The sequence below is a fragment of the Carettochelys insculpta genome, chromosome 4 (assembly GCF_033958435.1).
Source record: "Carettochelys insculpta isolate YL-2023 chromosome 4, ASM3395843v1, whole genome shotgun sequence".
Classification (NCBI taxonomy): domain Eukaryota; kingdom Metazoa; phylum Chordata; order Testudines; family Carettochelyidae; genus Carettochelys; species Carettochelys insculpta.
In genome coordinates, this window is record NC_134140.1 from 101,343,032 (window position 1) to 101,360,561 (window position 17,530).

General features: G+C 42.4%; 1 protein-coding gene across 7 annotated transcripts in view; it reads left to right on the forward strand.

Moving 5' to 3' along the window:
* Positions 1-17,530, forward strand: part of BBS7 (Bardet-Biedl syndrome 7) — a 52,120-nt gene that overhangs the window by 21,222 nt on the left and 13,368 nt on the right. For 6 of the 7 annotated variants that reach the window (XM_074993370.1, XM_074993374.1, XM_074993376.1 and 3 more), the window contains 6 exons: positions 3,805-3,907; positions 5,538-5,730; positions 6,981-7,055; positions 11,997-12,062; positions 14,897-15,036; positions 16,296-16,460. In XM_074993370.1, coding sequence (XP_074849471.1) covers positions 3,805-3,907; positions 5,538-5,730; positions 6,981-7,055; positions 11,997-12,062; positions 14,897-15,036; positions 16,296-16,460 — 742 coding nt within the window. The remainder of the gene's footprint in view (positions 1-3,804; positions 3,908-5,537; positions 5,731-6,980; positions 7,056-11,996; positions 12,063-14,896; positions 15,037-16,295; positions 16,461-17,530) is intronic. The other variant, XM_074993373.1, reaches the window with a different exon arrangement.

Sequence of the window (17,530 nt, forward strand, 5' to 3'; positions counted from 1 at the left end):
GCCAAGCACAGCCACCCTGCCTGCACCCTCAAATGGAGGATGGGGGGGTGAAGGTGAAAGAGCTGTGCTAGGGCTATGTGTGTGCCCAGGATGCACAGTGAGGACAGGGAGCAGAGATGGCCACCTGCCCCTATTTTGACGAGCTGGACTACCTCCTCAGGGGCAACGATGGCACACGCAGCCAGGAGACCATTGACAATGGGGAGGAGCCCTGCTCCAATGGAGGTGGTGAGACAGGACCTGGGAACCCCGCTGGAGCCAGCCCAGGACCCCTGCTCTCCCTACAGCTGCACTGTCTGAGGGCCAGGCCAGCCCACCACCGTGCAGCCAGGCAGCCCCAGGAAGGAGCTGGAGCCGGTGCTGGTGGGAACCAGAGCAGCACCCCTGTAAGACAGCACCCCACCACCACCAGCGTGTGCCCTGTAGCCGGAGGGGACATCGCTGCCCTGAGGACGGCGGCCTTCAGACCTACATGGCCACTCTTTGATGGCAAAATGATATTTTGGAGCTGCAGCAGGAAGAGGAGTGGGAGTGGGTGTGGGCCTCAGACCAGTGGCTAATCTCGGGTGACCGCCTTTTGGACCTTGTGGTGGCCTGGCTGTCCCAGACAAGCTTGCCAGTGGCCCCTGCCGCTCCCCTTGCCCCTGCTGCCATTGTTTCCCCCTCCTGCCCCAGTCCCCCAGACCCCATGTCCTTCTCCAGTCCCTGCTGTGGGTAATGGACATGGCTGGCGCTACGGCTCTGCTTGCCCTCCCCAGCCATGCTCTCCCCCGTAGCAGCTCCCCTACCTCTGTACCTCCCCATGATGCCAGCCCCGATGGGACCAATGTGGGATCCCGTGGCTGACATGACTCGCAGCCCTCTATCTCCTCCCTGGAATAAGGCCCCTCTGCTCTCAGTTGAGATTCCTCCCCCATCCCAAGCCCCTTCCAGACTCGCTCTATATAGTCTGGCACATTGGACCTAGTAAATAGTTCTGTCACAGATTTTTTATAAAGTTTTATTTTGGTAGTAAATGTTTGTTTTAAGCACCACCCCCACATTCCTCCTTGTTGGGGAGGCAAAGAGAGGGGTGGTGGTTGGGAGGGGTAGGGCTGCAGGCCCAGGGCGCCCCCGGAGGTGCCCTGGGGAGGGTCATTGAGGGCTGCAGAGGAAGTTCTCCCGCAGGGGTCCCAGATGTGCTACTCATCCCCAGGCACTTGTTGGCTGGGGGCCGCACCCAGCTGTTCTTAGGGGCCTCTGCCATCTGCTACCCATTCCTGGAGGAAATTCTCCCCCTTCCATTCCACCAGGTTGTGGAGGGGGCAACAGGCAGCCACAACATAGGGGACATTCTGTTCCCCCAGGTCCAGCCAGGTCAGGAGGCAATGGAACCTCCCCTTCAAGCACCCAAAAGTGCACACCACTTGGCTCATTGCCTGGGTGAGGTGGGCATTGAATAGTTCCCTGTGTGGGGTCCAGGAGCCCTGTGTAGGGCCTCATCAGCCATGGCAGGAGTGGGTAGGTTGCATCCCCCACCATGCACAAAGGCACCTGTGTGCCCCCGACAGATCGGTCTGCTTTTATGTGGAGATGTGATCTATCAACAGAAGTTTTGCCAGGAAATTTCTTCCAACAGTCACTTCTGTCAACAGAGGCTTCTTGTGTAGATGTAGCTTGTTGGTTTTCATTTATGTCTACTTTAGGCAGTGTCTACACTAGCTCCCAGCTTCAAAGGGAGCATGGTGAGAAGGGCATTGGAAGATTACTAATGAGGTGCTGCGATGTATATGCAGCACTTCATCAAGATAATTCTCCCCTGCAGCAACTTCAAAGTACGGAGTGGGTGAGCCACGGCTACATGCAAGCTGGCACTTCGAAGCTTAACACTTCAAAGTTGCTGAGGGAGACAGTTAGCTTAATGAAGTGCTACATATGTACTTCAGCACTTCATTAATCTCCCAGCACCCTACTTACCATGCTGCCTTTTGAAGTTGGGAGCTAGTGTAGACACAGCCATAGTGTACTACAGCAGTTGGTTATTGTCTGGTATAAGCAGCTGTATAACTGTGATGAGTACATTAAAATATTTAGGCTTTATACATTATGGAATTGTTTACAGCTTCATAATTTTAAAATTATGGATATTATCATTTTTTGTCCTTTTCTGTGTTTTCCATGTCCCTCTTAGTCACGGATATTCATCTTGCTAGATGTGTTAACAGCTTTGTTTTTTTGCTTCTTTTGCCTTCTCAACAGTGCTGTTTTTTTTTTTTTTTGGAGTTCTCAAAGCAGCCATTTTTGAGAAATCAGAAAAACAAGATTACCCTTTGTAAGGAGGCTTACGTAGGCTTGTAGCATTCAGTAGAACCTCAGTAGCACGGGTCTGTCCGTGTGGGAGATTAAATAAGAAAACTGTCAACATGTGTTTTGTCTGATAGTTTTAAAACGGCAAAAGTCACTTTTAAAATTATTGTTGGGGTTCAAACCTGAAGTGCTGAAATCCAAGTTTTAATTGTGTTAATGTTCATGGTCCATTTTAGACAGAGTCAATAGCAAATGTTTACTTCGTGTATATAATGCAGTCTTCAGAAGGCTAACAGGCTGTGAGGCAGCTGGTGTAAATTGTCAGCTCCACTGCCTTGGTATTTAGGAGATACTAGAATTTGTATCAGCTGAGGATCTGTTTTGAAGTTTCTCGCCGTTTCCTTGCTGCCTTTGATAATGTTAATATAAAACTCATAGAGGACATGGGATAATTTTTCTGGGCAAGCCCTGAAATGGAAGGAGGAAGGAAAATATCTAGTTGTGGGCTTCCTGAGGTAAACTCCAGTAGGAGTGCAAAGTATACATTTAGGTTTGGTGGTTCACAGAAATGATGCTTAGAGCAGCAAAAGGTAGATCTGAATTTGGCACTTTAGCTTTTTTTTTTAAATGTATTTTCCAATTTTTTTAGGCTTTGACCTCGATTAATGAGGCTTTTTGTTTGGAAAATGGCTAAGAAGTTAGAGATGATCATTAATAGCAACCTTTTGCTATATTGCTTCTAAGTGACAGTTGCTGTTTTGAGAAGTATTAACAATTCAAAGTTGGGAAAATGTTTCCAGGGGAAATGTTGCTTGTAAACAGCAGTTGCACTTTCAAGCTGTTGCTGCAAGCAGGCATTTATTCTATTGGGTTTTCATGGTGCATTTTATAATGCTATGTTGCTATTCCTTCTTGAATGGGGATGAAAACATTAAAAAGGTCTAGACGCCCTTTCAAGTCTACATAAACATGGTTGGGGTGTTTAAAACAAACCAAAATCCAGAGCTCTTTCTTCCAATCTGGATGCCATATTGAAATGGTGCAATTAAGTAAAATACTGCTGATTTAAAAGAGATACAGAACAGAAATGCATGCACTAAGTATGTGGTTCAGTATAGGTACATTATACAACACCCTGCTGCATTATCTTTAAAAACAAACTGTGATATTATAGGAACATCTGTTGAAGGATCATCGTTAAGTAATACTACAGTTACTTAGCATGCTGAAATTGTTTTGAGATCCACAGAATAAAAGTGCTATTAGAGAAAGGTAGCTACCATGTCTCCATTTTACAGATTGGGAAATCTGTTCAATTCTGAAAAACCATGCCCAAAACCATTGTTTTGTGTCAGTGGTAGAACTGGCATTAGAGGGCACACCTTGACTGCCTGTCTTCTGTAGAAACTCCCCCTCTTGTATTTTACAATGTTTTGTGGCTCACTTAGGGCTTTTGAAATGCTTTCTTGTTTGTTGTTTATAAGGATTATTTAATAATTCTTTGTATATTTCTTTCAGGATGGGTGACAGGACTGACTACAGAGCCCATCCATAGGGAGGGCGGATCTGGTGATGAGCTAAAAATAAGCCAAGAGATGCAGAACAAGATTTCATCGTTAAGGTAACATAAGTAAAGGAAAATTGTAAAGAAAGCTAAGCAGAAAACATGATCTATGGTGATCTAGAGCAGTGGTTCCCAGCCTTTTCTGTAACATGACACACTTCAATGAGACAAAAAATTCCACGGCACATCCACTTTTTTCCGTTGAATCAATTGCTCATAAACGTTGCATTTACTCACATTTGCTATGGCTAAAGTCTTAGTAGAGAGGTTTGCAAGATAGTAGTGCATACAACAAGCTAAAGAAGGATCAAATGCATTAATGTTTCAAATCCACCAGAGTACATTGTCTTAGACACTAAGCACAGACACATTTCCAAAATCTGCTCAATGCTATGCTAGGGATGTTGAGTAAATAAGTAACAGTGGAAAACAGGCTTCCCTCCCTGCCTGCCTTTTGGAGCCAGGATGTAGCAGTTAGACCACATCCCAGCTCCAACAGGCTCCCACCCCTCTTCCTTCCCCCTTCCCACAGCAGGGAGTGGAGTGGGCTCTCTATCTGCTCCTTAGGGCCAGGAAGCATCATTTCAGAATGGGGTCCTGCAAGGTCCGTATTTTCCCTCACAGTTGTTCTATAAAGAACCACTGCAGGGGGGGAAATTGATGAATCCCATGCCAGCTGGGACATGGGCAGCCTTGCTGCTTGAGCCGTGGCAGGCTCAGGGTCATCAGTTTCTGCCCCTATATCCCTCACTTCTCCCTGTTGTGGCTCTGCAGAGAGCCGCAGCAGGGGAAAATTGATGAAATTTCATGGCACACTCGGGCAGTTCTCTTGGCACACCTGTATGCCACAGCACACTGGTTGAAAACCACTGATTTAGAGGAATAATCCCCTGGAAATGAAATTGATGCTATTGGTATGTGAAGCATACTTTTATGTAATCCTCTGGAGCTACCAGAGCTGTTAGAAATTTGTAAAAGCAAAAATACATATGCAGCTCTAGACTCTTCCTTGAATGCCTGTTTGCATGCAAGTAGGGGTTATGTGCTGTTCCCCTTGAGCCCGGTGTTCCACACACGTTGGAAATAATTGCCTTTCTTTGGCTGATAGAATCCTTGATTCCTCCTGTTTTGTCTTCTAGAGCAGTCATTAAATGAATCTTGCTTTTTCTCCAAGATGTTAGTTAGCACGCTACTCATTAGTGTAGATGTTTTTTAGATTCATAAGTCGTCTTCAGTTGAAAGATGGAGGTTTTTCTTTCCCTACTGTGTGCCCCATTTTCAGCTTGCATAGCTGTCTGCTGTGTTTGTGAGAGGAACACTCAGCCAAATACTGAAAATCTTTCTCAAAGAGATACGATATGCAGTGGTCATTGAGATTTCAATTTATTGTTGGAGGAAACTTTGTCCCCCTTCCTGGATCCTCTTGAAATCTCTCTATTCTCTACACACTTTTTCTCTCTAATATATAGTAATGTGTGCTTCCTTATTTTGTAAAATAGATGATATTTGGAGGAAATACTATGCCACATGATATCTGTGGAAAGGTGATTCTGATTTGTGATTTTTTTTTTTTTTTAAGTCCTTTTTGTCCTTACCAAATAAAAATAAGTGTAGATTGACATTCTGGGGCATCTTGGTGGAAAAAGTTAACTTCAGGATTTTATGTCTGACAGTTTCTCTTTCTTAGGAATGAGATGGAACATCTACAGATGAAAGTTCTGCAAGAACGTGAAAAATACCAGCAGTCGTCTCAGTCCAGTACTGCTATTTCAGCAGTACCTGCATTTAGTGTGAATGACAAGTTTACATTAAATAAGGATGATGCTAGCTACAGTCTTATATTAGAGGTGCAGACAGCTATAGATAATGTCTTGATACAGGTAAGTGATGTTTTAAGACTTAAAATATAACAGAAATGTATGAGTTGAAAATTGTAACATTTATTTTTTGATCCACAGCACTGTAAGGTGGCTGTTGCTTACTGAATTAATGTATTTTTAAATTTGACAAGTTCAATACTAAAGGATTACTTTAATGTTGAAAGCCTCTTTGAGTTTGTTTTTAATGTTGGTTCAGAAACACTTTGAAGTTCAGGTTTTATAAATGTTTAGAATGTTATACAAACTTCTGTTTTTGTCTTACTGAAAAAATATTGGCTGTAAACTTTTCATTGGCTCTGAAAGAACAACTGACTTTCAAACATTTTTTATGTACGGAATATTGGAATTTTGTAATAAAATAAAACATAGACATATGGCATGTAATTCCTAGCATGCTGATGTGGCATGTGAGTTGCATATAAGTTTTCCTTTTTTAAAAAATAAACATAGCAAATATAATTCGGAATCTTAAATGTGAGGTTTGTACTGCATTGTGATACGTTCTATGTTTGATTTAAATTTTAAGTGTAAGCCAGGTTGAGAGTTTGAAAGTGATAGTATACACTGGACAAAGCAACAATGTTATTCCTTCCGTTAAAAACACTAGGATATTGTGGCGCACTAAAGTTATAAAACTACAAAAATAGCTTTTCAGCCAGAGGGTATCAAGCAATTTACAGAAACCATATTAATGCCTTTTCATTCCCTTATCAACATGCTGACAGTTCTCATTTCAAAACAAATCTAGATTTAAACAAATCTGAAGCTAAAAAATTAATTGTATCCAAAATATTACAAAAAGGAAGAATGGTAATTAATGCATATCTATTTTGATACTTTGTTTCCTAAAGAGATTTAGTAGCCTGTACATTGAGTGAGAGAGAGAGAGAGAGAGAGAGAGACACCCCAGTCATGAAATTAATGCATTAGCTATTTTATTTATTTTAATTTTTTAAGGTATACATCTTATATTAGCGAACATTAAAACAAATCTCCCGTTACAAGATAAGTTTAGGATATTATAAATAAGATGGACTTAGAAGATAAAGTTCGCTAAATTGTTCTGGAATTTAAATATTAACATATGTTAGTTGCTATTTAATCTTTGCCCTTGTCAAATTAAGATTATCAAACTATTATACTGCATCTTCTTCACTAACATAATTGATAATTAAACAGGATAAATACACAGAAATCTATTCAGAGGTTTATATTTTTTCCCCATTCCTTCCCATAAATGTTCTGCACAGAGTGATGTCCCAATAGACCTTCTGGATGTGGAAAAAAATTCTGCTGTTGTCAGTTTTAGTGGCTGTGAGTCTGAGGTAAGTAACACAAAAATGTAAAAGATATAATTTCTACTTGTATAGAAACTACTGGGTGGAAGCTGTTAAGAACTATGTATTAAAATCTGGACTTACAGCTTCATATGTTAAAGTCCTAGGAGTTACACTAATTAATTAAAATGAATAAAATGTGGGGAAAATGCCATTTTCCTGGCACTGTAGTAGTAGTCAATTTTTGGGCCAGTGTATTTCTTTACTGAAACTTATTAGACCAAGAGCATGGTATTTATACTTACTATGTATCTTTAAAATGTCAGATTGGGATCATGCAAACACAGTATTCTGCACATTCTCATATTTGATTAAATACTGTTTTCTTAATTCAGTTTATGTAGTTATATGTTAACGTTGTGAGCCTCTTTTGAAGTCTGTGTTTTTTCACAATTGTCTTCTAAATACTTTAGGTTTGTTTAGTAGAAGTATTTTGCCACATCAGAGGTTTACTACTAAACTACTGCTCAAGACAGAACTGCCTTCAGGGCTTGAGAGTGGCAGCTGCTGTCTGGGATCTCACCTTTGAAGGCAGAAGTGTTGCCAGCAGCAGCACAGCAGGATGGCACGGTATGATAGTGTCACACTTACTTGTATGCTGCTGCCTGCAGAGCTGAGTGCCTGTCCAGCAGCTGCCCCTCTCTCGCTACTGAGCTTTGAAGGCAATGCAGAAGTAAAGGTGGCAGTACTGTGACCCTCTTAAAATAGTCTTGTGACACTTGTCTTCCCCCGCCCTTCCACAGTCCCTTTTTGGGTCACAACCCTCAATTTGAGAAGCGCTGGTCTCCACCATGAAATCCCTAAAGTATAGGGTGAAGCACACAAAATATATTTTGTGGGGCAGGGAACCGGATTCCATGGTCCTTGATGCATTTTTCATAACTGTGAATTTGGGTAGGGCCCTACTAATGCAATCTGGGGTGAAATTGTGGTCCCAGTGACGTCAATGGTAGTTTTATCATTGAATTCAGTGGAGCCAGGATTTCTGTGTCGAGTGATTGCTTATGTGCATTCCAGTGTAGGTGTGTGCCCATGTACGTGCTCAGTTGGTGGAAGTCTTTTTCTCCTAGCCGCTGGTCTTTGGGTTGGTGCGGTGCCCCCTGGAGTGGCATTGTTATGGCGACCAATATATACACCACCTGACTCGCCTCCCGCTCAGTTGCTTCTCACCACATGTTGAATAGTAACAAAGAGGAAGCCATGCTAGTCTATACACTATCAAAACAGAAAGCAGTCAAGTAGCACTTTAAAGACTAGCAAAATGGAAAGCTCACCTAATAAACCTTGCTGTGCAAGGAACACTGCAGTGACAGGAGCTAACGGACTAACTGCATCCAGGAGACAGACCAGTCTCAGTTCTGTCCCTTGCTGTGATGCCTACCTTGGCGGAGCCAGTGCCGCCTTTGTCAGTGCCAGTACCTCCAACCTCAAAGGGCAGATCCTGTATTGTCTTTTGCACCTCCTGTGGTTGGCTGGAAACCTGCAGCCAAGCCCCGTCCCTCATGGCAATCCCCGATGCCATAACCTGTGTTGCTGTGTTGGGAGCTGCATGAAAAACCTGTTTATTTTCTTCCAGTACCACAGTAAGTTCTTGTGTAGTGTCCAGAGCCATGAGTTCTGAGAATTGTTAACCACAAGGTTTTTAAATGGGAATTTAGGCTCTCCAATCTGATTTAAAGATTAAATTTAAAGATGAAAGGTCCATACCCGTTCCTGTGCAACTTGTAATTGGAGGGTAAATTCAGGATCCCCAGGAACAGGCAACTCCGTTTAGTATCAGTTTCTTTATTTTGCAGTATGATGGTGAGAGACAACAATAAAATGACACATAAAAACTATATGATGGTAAGTACTGTTAGTATTCAAATACTGCTATGGTTTCTGAGAAAATGAACAAGAGACTACATATAGAGACTATGGTCTTTTGGGGCTTCATACTCCTGTAACCCAGTGGAGGCACTTTACCCCCACTCCTCCCTCCTAAGCAGTCCAACAACAACAGGCTAGAGACCACAATAGGAGAAGGGGTCACAGTGGCAGGAGGCACTCCTGTCCTGCTGGCCAGGGCAAGGGGCAATAGAAGCTCTCTCCTGGGCCAAAACCAAACTTTCGAAGGTGTAGTCAGGAGCACCAAACCACTCTCTGCCTGGGATCCAGCATGTCTTTTATATTGGTTTCTCGTATCACCTTTTTACCCTGCTTGGTGCCATATAATGTCGGACCAGTGGGTCCTGCAGATGGTGGAAAGGGGATGTGCTATCCAATTCCATTCTAGGCCCTTTCCCCACTCCTTCCCCATCCCTCTTCAGGGACCCCTCTCTTGAGAACCTGTTCAGTCAGGAGATTCAATCACTCCTTGAGTGAGGTGCAATAGAGGATTCAGGGTTTATTCCTGCTATTTCCTAATTCTGAAATCCAAAGAGGATCTGAGACCCATCATGGATCTGCAAGGCCTGAACAAGTTTGTAAAAAAGATCAGGTTTTGTGTGGTCTACCTTGGACTCATAATTCCATTGCTGGCTCAAGGGGACTAGTTTGCTGCTCTTGACTTACAGGAAGCATACTTTCATATTGCAATCTACCCTCCTCATAGGGGGTTCCTGAGGTTTGTGGTGAGTGGAAGACATTTATCAGTTCACATTTCTTCCATTCAGCCTGTCAATGGCTCTAAAGGGTTTTCACCAAGTGCCTGGGAGTGGTGGCAGCCTTTATCCACTGGGTCCAATTGTTCCCCTACCTGGATGACGAGTTGGTGAAGGGACCTCACCGGCTCAGGTTCAACAATATTTAAGGTTTATTCGTTGGGTGTTCAACAGTCTGTCTGTTGATAAACGAAACAAAGTTGACACTGGTTCTCCTGCAAAGGATAGAGTGTGTGGGAGCTCTCCTGGTCTCGGTGCTTGCCAGGGCCTCCCTGCTAGAGAGCATGTTTCAGGCTATTGCCAGCATCATAAATGACCAGATGAAGTTCCCCACCACAATGGCAAGGCACTGCATCAGGCTCCTCGGACACATGACGGCATATACGTTTGTGGTGCAACTCTCCAGACTTTGCCTTCGCCCTTTCCAGTTGCGGCTGGCTCCAATGCAAAATGCTGGATGTTTAGTTCTCACTGGAACGGGAGTCTAGGATCTTGGGCAGATGCACTCAGCATTTCTTGGGCAGGCCCACTCCTGTATGCTTTCCTTCCAGTTTCCCTTGTCCACAAGATCCTTTTCAAAATTTGGTCAGATCAGGCCTCTGTGATCCTGGTGGCTCCACTGTGGGCCAGGCAGCACTGTTACTCGGTCCTCTTGGAGCTGTTGGTGAGTGATCCAATAACACTCCCGTTATGCCTGGACCTTTTGACTCAGGACAAGAGGCGGTTGCAGCACGCCAAATTTCTGTCCCTTCAACTCACAGCATGGGAGGTTCATGGCTGGGTGCTGTGGAACATTTTTGCTCAGCACCAGTGAATGAGGTATTCCTGAACAGCAGGAAACCTTCCATGAGGGCCACTTACCTGGCAAAGTGGTAAAGGTTCGTTGTGGGGATGGCACAAAAAGGCTTATCCTCCCTGCAGGCCACAATTCTGGCCATCTTGGATTACCTGTGGCACCTAAGTCAGGAAGGGTTGGCCCTTTCTTTCATCAGGTGCACTTTGTAGCTATTTCTGCTTTTCATCTTGGCCCAGGCTTTTCACTGGTGTTCTCAGACCCGAAGGTGAAGGGGTTCGTGAAAGGCCTGGAGAGGCTTGGACTGCATGTGTGGTTCCCCTAACTGTCATGTGACCTTAATCTGGTGCTGTTTAAGCTTATGGGGGCCCTCTTTGAACCCCTCACTTCCTGTACCCTGTTCTTAAGTTACAAAACAGCCTTTCTGATGGCCATTACATCAGCCAGAAGAATGTCTGAACTTAGAGTGACTCTGTATGGTGTTCCACAAGGACAAGGCTAGATTGAGACCCCTCTGGCCTCCTCTTTCCACGTCAATCAGGATATTTCTCTACCTGTATTTTATCCCAAACCTCATGCTACCCTGAGGGAGTAGAGTTTGCACACTTTAGATGTTGGTGGAGTGTTAGCTTTTTATATAGACAGGACCAAATCTTTTAGAGTGTGTCAGCAGCTCTTTATTGCAGTGACAGACAGGATGAAGGATCATCTAGTTTCCTCCCAGAGGATCCCCTCATAGATAGTGGGTTGTAGAAGGAATGCTACAAGCTAGCAAGAGGCGCCCTTTCCCCCGATTAGGGATCATTCTACGAGGGTGCAGGTGTCCTCAGTGGCATTCCTGGTCTATGTCCTGATTCAGGAGATCTGTAGGGTGGGCACCTGGTCCTCTATACTCATGTTTACAACCCAGTATGCAATTACACAACATACTACGAGGGACTCCACAGTGAGCAGGGCCATATTGCAGTCATTCTGGGGCTCCTACCTCGCCTCCTAATATCAGCTTGCATTCACCTACATTGGAACGCACATGAGCAATCACTCAGAGAAGGAAAGACAGTTACCTGTTTCCATAACTGGTGTTCTTCTAGATGTGTTGCTCATGTCAATTGCAGAACCTACCCCCACTTTCCCCGCTTTTGAAATAGTCAGCAAGAAGTAACTGAGTGGTGTAGCCAGACAGGTCTGGCGGTGTATATATTGGTCGCCATAATAACGCCACTCCAGGGGCTGCACCAACCCGATGGCTACCAGCTAGGGGAAAAAGACTTCCAGCAACTGGGCATGTGCACGCCCACTTACATTGGAATGGGCATGAGCAGCACATCACGAAGAACACCAGTTATGAAAATAGGTAACTGTGTTTTTTCATATATGTTTACTTTTTATCTAACACATTTTTAATAGCAAAAGCTGTCACTTATGGATCCAGATTTTTTTCTTTTTCTTTTTCTTTTTTTGTTTTTTTTATTTTTCATTTTGAACTTTTCACAGCCAAACAGCAACTTTCTCCTTGCCACTTACCGATGCCAAGCAAATACTACTAGACTGGAGCTTAAGGTAAACACGCTACAAAATATTTACTTGTACTTTTCAAAAATGCATTTTATCCAGCAAATGTAAATTTGTTTCTTGTGTTATGCTTACGTGCACACAGGCTGATAGTGTTAAACTGAGCGAAAGGTTAGTCCAATGATTTTTATGTGGTAGACTTCAGACAACTGGTTGTTCACTGAGAAATTTCTGGTCACTTGCATAATTCTGATTGAGAACTCCTGGTTTATAACTGCTTTTACAAATATTCACTCTGGATGATTCTAGAAACCATTGAAGAGAAGGGGTGGTGGTGTAGGAGAGCAAGCTTAGCCTCCATCCTTAAGGACTTCTGACTCTGGAAAAAAAAGAGAGAAGGAGCCAAGAAATCAACCATGAATTTAGAACCAACGACTTTAGCTGAGGCTGCTTCTACACTTGCGCCCTCCCATCAGGCTAATGAGGTGGTAATGTGCGTATTCAGTGCCTCGTTAGCATAATGGTGGCTGCGCAAATTTCCAAGTGCAGATTTCAACATTCCCTTACTCCCACAAAACTAGATTGGAGTAAGGGAGTATCAAAGTGGGGCACTTATTTCAAAGCTGCCTGCATCTGCATGGTCAATCTGCAGGTCAGAGTCTGCACTTTGAAATTCGTGCAGCTGCCATTATACTAATGAGGTGAACTGTACATTAGCACCTCATTAGCCTGCTTTGAATTGCCTCATTACCATGCCACCTCCGACAAGAGGGGGCAAGTGTAGAAGCAGCCTGAGTAACTTTAAAAAGGATGAAGTGGGGAGAGAAGACCAGGAAACAGAATTCAGAAAGAGGAAGGGGAGACTGTTTCAGAATTTAAAAAAGAAATTACCTTAGGTTTTAAAGTTTGGCTACACATTTGCATACACATAAGAACAAATGCATAGTTTGTTGTGTGTTTTTTTTTTTTTAAACCATTCACAGAACTATAGAAATGTAAGACTAGAAGAGACCTTGAGATGTAATGTAGTTCAACTCTCTATATTGAGGCAGGACAAGGAAACATAGACCACCCCTGAAAGGTGTTTATCTAATCTGTTTTAAAAACTCTCCATGATGGGGTTCTCCTAGACTCCTTCAGGAGTCCAGAGCTATTCTTCAATTTTTGCCTAATATCTGACCAAAATCTCCCTTGCTGCAGATTAAGGTAGTTAGTTCTTGTCCTATCCTTGGTGGACATTGAGACCAGTTGATCATTGTCCTTTATAACAATTTCAGCATATTTTAAGACTTCTATCAAGTGCCCACTTTTTGTTCTCTTTTCTCAAGACTAAAACATGCCCAGTTTTTTTTCAATATTTCTTCATAGGTAAGGTTTTCTTTCGTAATTTGTTACTGCTCTTTGGGCACTCTCTCTCTAGTTTGTCTACGTCTTTCCTGAGGTGTGGTCTTCAGAATTGGACAGGGTGCTTCAGCTGCAGTGTCATCACTACCAAATAGAATGGGGCAATTACTTCCTACGTTTGGTATATGGTACTCCTCTTAGTACACCCTAGAATAACACGAGCCTTTTTTTCAAAAGTGCATCACAAAGTTGACTCATATTCCATTTGTAATCCACTATAATTAGAGCCCTGCAAACCTGCAGAGGTCCACAGACCATGTTTCCAGATAAAAGATTTGGATATGGATATAAATTATGAATCTGCACAGGGTTCTAACTATATAACCCACCAGTTTCTTTTCACCAATATCACCATCCAAATAATTATTCTCCATTTGTTAATTCTGCATTTGAGTTTTCTTTCCTAAGGATGTGTGATCAGCTTGAGCTGAGAATACTAATGAAGTGCTGCAGTGAATATGCAGCACCTCATGAGGCTAATTCTCTCTGTGGCAACTTCGATGTTTGCAGACTTTGAAGCGCCAGCATGTCATCTAACCGCAGGCACTTTAGAGTAACTGCACAACTTTTGAAGTGCCCTTACTCTCCAAAATTTTGCGTATTCATTACAGCACTTCATCAATATTTTCTGCTTAGGCTGATTACCATGCCAACTTCGAAGAAGGGGGCTAGTGTAGACGCAGCCTAACTGTAGTACCTTGCACTTTGCTTTATTGAATTTAATCTTGTTGAATTCAGACCAGTTCTCCAATTGGTCAGTAATTTTGAATTATAATTCTGTCTTCGGAGAGCTTGCAACCCCGTCCAGCTTGGTGTCATGTGCAAATTTTGTAAGCATAGTCTACACTCCATTATCCAAGCCATTAATGAAAAGATTCAGTAGTGACAGCTCCCTTCCCTGAAACCTATACATCCTGCAGTTTGATAATGAGCCATGTATCCCAGGATGTCAGGGGGCGAGATCCAAACTAGCTCAGGGATTCTTTTGCACACTCTACTTTCGTTTGTGTTCTTCACTGTGGATTGAGACCCATTTTCTTAAAAATCTTGTTTTGGGGACTGAAGGATTTTACTTATTGTGAAGAGGTTGATGCCACTGAGGTTGTAGTTTTGGAATGATTTTATTTGAGTTTTAAGTGAGAATGATAGGTCTTGTGTCATTAGTGTGCTTAACATAAACTTGATAAAAACCTGTACAGTAACGCCAAAAGATTCAGTGGCTAAACAAAGTCTTTGTTCCTTGGGCTGACAGAATCAAAGGAAATGGATTTCCTTTTTTCGCTATAATAAAGTGCCAATTCTTGCAGTTTCTTGTTGGTTGCTAATGAAGCTGGTTTCAGAAACTTTTATTGGTCCATTTTATAGAAGTATGATGTTTAATTGGATAACTTGATATTGTAAATTTAAAAGAAAATTCTTTTAAAAACTTTCAGTTAATTCATTTTTTTCTCTCCTTTTTGATATGTTTATCGGTATAGATTCGATCAATTGAAGGTCAGTATGGGACATTGCAGGCATATGTAACTCCAAGAATTCAACCAAAAACCTGCCAACTTCGTCAATATCAGATTAAGCCACTTTCACTTCATCAAAGAACTCACTTTATTGATCATGACAGGTATATACAAAGAGCACAATAGTTCTTAAAAATTTGGTTCAGTCCAATTGAAACTTAATTGGCTGTGTAACCTGTAGTAATAATTTTTGCAGCTGATTGTAAGACTCATGTTGCAAGTCTCTTGGAGGTTGTTGGGTTTTTTCCCTTTTCTAATTTTAATAGTGCCCCCTCATGTCTGGCTGAGCCTAAAAACTGATCCAGATTTCTTGTTTGCCCTTTATACAGTAAACTCTGTTTTAACTGGTATTCATACTACCTGAATTCTCCATTAACTGGAATTCTGTCCTGCCCCAGCCATCATCACTGCTTCACCTTCTTAGTGTGTTGGTTTCTCACACACCGCCCCGCCCCACATCCCTCATGTTGTGTGTGTGTATGCAGCTGGCTGGCATCTCCATTCTCCTGCCCAGTGCCTGGCTTCGTGGCTTGGCTATGTGCGAGCTCTGCAAGCGGCTCCATGCCATCCCAACCAACAAGGCAACAGGGCAGCATGTGAGCGGGAGCTGGCATTTGCAGGGTGCGGGGAGTTGAACTTTGTTATCCAGCATACTTGAACATCTGGCAACCTCCTGTCTCGCAGCTGTCAGATATGAAAGAGTTTACTGTACTTCTGTTGTGAGGCTGCCATTATATTAATTTATACCTAATCTCCCTTTTTCTTAAATCTCTGCTATTGCTTACTTTTAGAAAGCACAGTAGGAAAATGGAATCCCAGTGAACTAGACCATTTGTGTTTCCTTCTTGATTCACATGCTTGAGATGCTAATGGTAAAGGTTTACTGTGCCTTCCACTATGCCTTTTTCACATGTATCATCGCTGCAAAGTGCTTGCATAGAGATCAGGAGATGGGGTTTAGAAATCGGGATTTTTGAGTTTCTAATACACAGATTTTCTGTATGATCATTTGATCACCCCACCCACCCACAGCCTGCTTTGTTTTTTAAAGTGCAAAACAGGCAACCTGGCAAAACAGTTTGCCATTTTATGGTGTTCTTGCCCAGCTGCAACTCCTCTGAATTGAGCCTATTCAAATAAGGAGTCTCTTGCTCTGGCACACACTCATGTGCATGCACACATGCAGCCTGACTTATATAGGACTTTGCTAGACGTCAGTGAAAACTCCATGTGTGAGACTAAAAGGGAAGAAGATGCACCATATGTAAAATACACTTTTTCTTCAATTCCATAGGTACTGCAGCAACAGTACCGCTCATCAGTAACTAATTCCCATTTTCTTTCTGCATTCAAAATACTATAGACCCATGAACACACTGATGCTTAAAGGACACTTCAGTTTTGCTGAAATTCACTCCTGGGTTGTGTTCTGCTTGCCTGAAGTTCCTGAAAAAGCTCCAGTAGGAGATAGTGTTACTTTCTACTTTCAGAACACTTTCCTGGACACGCAGCTTGAAAGTACTTACAGGTAAAATAAAGTACAGTTGCTCAAGAATTTTTTGTTAAATGTAGAAATACAGTCCCCCAAACCAGGTTATTTTTACTGAGGGGAATTTTATCGACAATTTTCATCTGGTTGTTTATTTTAGGGCTTTGGAAACAAGATTTGTATTCCTCCACCCAGTGAAATAAAAAATAAAGTAAAAATAGTTTAGCCTCTGAAATGATGATCTTAAGACAGTTGCCAGAAGCCAGTGCAATTTGTGTAGAGGCAGTTTTCCTTGGCAGTCCTCCCTTGAAGACATAACTTGTTTCGTGTTAAGAAGTATTACAGCAGACAGTATTTTTGCCCTGTTTCTCATCCAATTGTTGTGGGTCACTCAGTTCTTGTGAGGCTTCCATGGAGAAAGCAGGGTGAATAATTCCATATATCCAGGATCATCAAAGCATCCTGCCATGGAGCAGATCCTTCTCTTTTTCTATGTCTTCACCCCAGATATATCTTTTCTGAGTACCAGCCTCCAGTAAACCCTACAGTGCTTATTCAGGCAAACTCCCTTTCAAATCAATTAGCTTACACAAGAGCTCTCTTTTGAGGCTTAGTACATTTTATATAGTAACGATCCTTCAAAATGTACCACCATTTTAAGGGTACGATAATTGAAAATAATTGACCGCCGCTAAACAGGAAAGCCTTAATGTATTTTGTTTTGTAACTTGTGTCTTAAGAGCACTGTAAAAGACACAAATTCCACAAGCAGATACCATTTTTCTTCTATAATAGAGTTGTAGAACCTGGAAACATAAATTATTACTCTGTTTATATAGATTCCAAATTGATCTGGAATTACAATAAGAAATACTTCTTTTGATGTAAGACACATTTTGACTTTCTTCCTTTTTCTGTGTAAAATGAGACTGATATTGGGGTGTGGTAATAGGCTCATATGATGGTGACGGATATCGGTGCATGGGATGAGAATTAACAACTTGAGATTCGTGGATGATATAGTTGTCATAGACGAAGATGAAGAAAACTAGAACAGTGCAGGTGTTAATGAAGAGGGGAACCAGTACAGACTGATTCTGAACATCAAT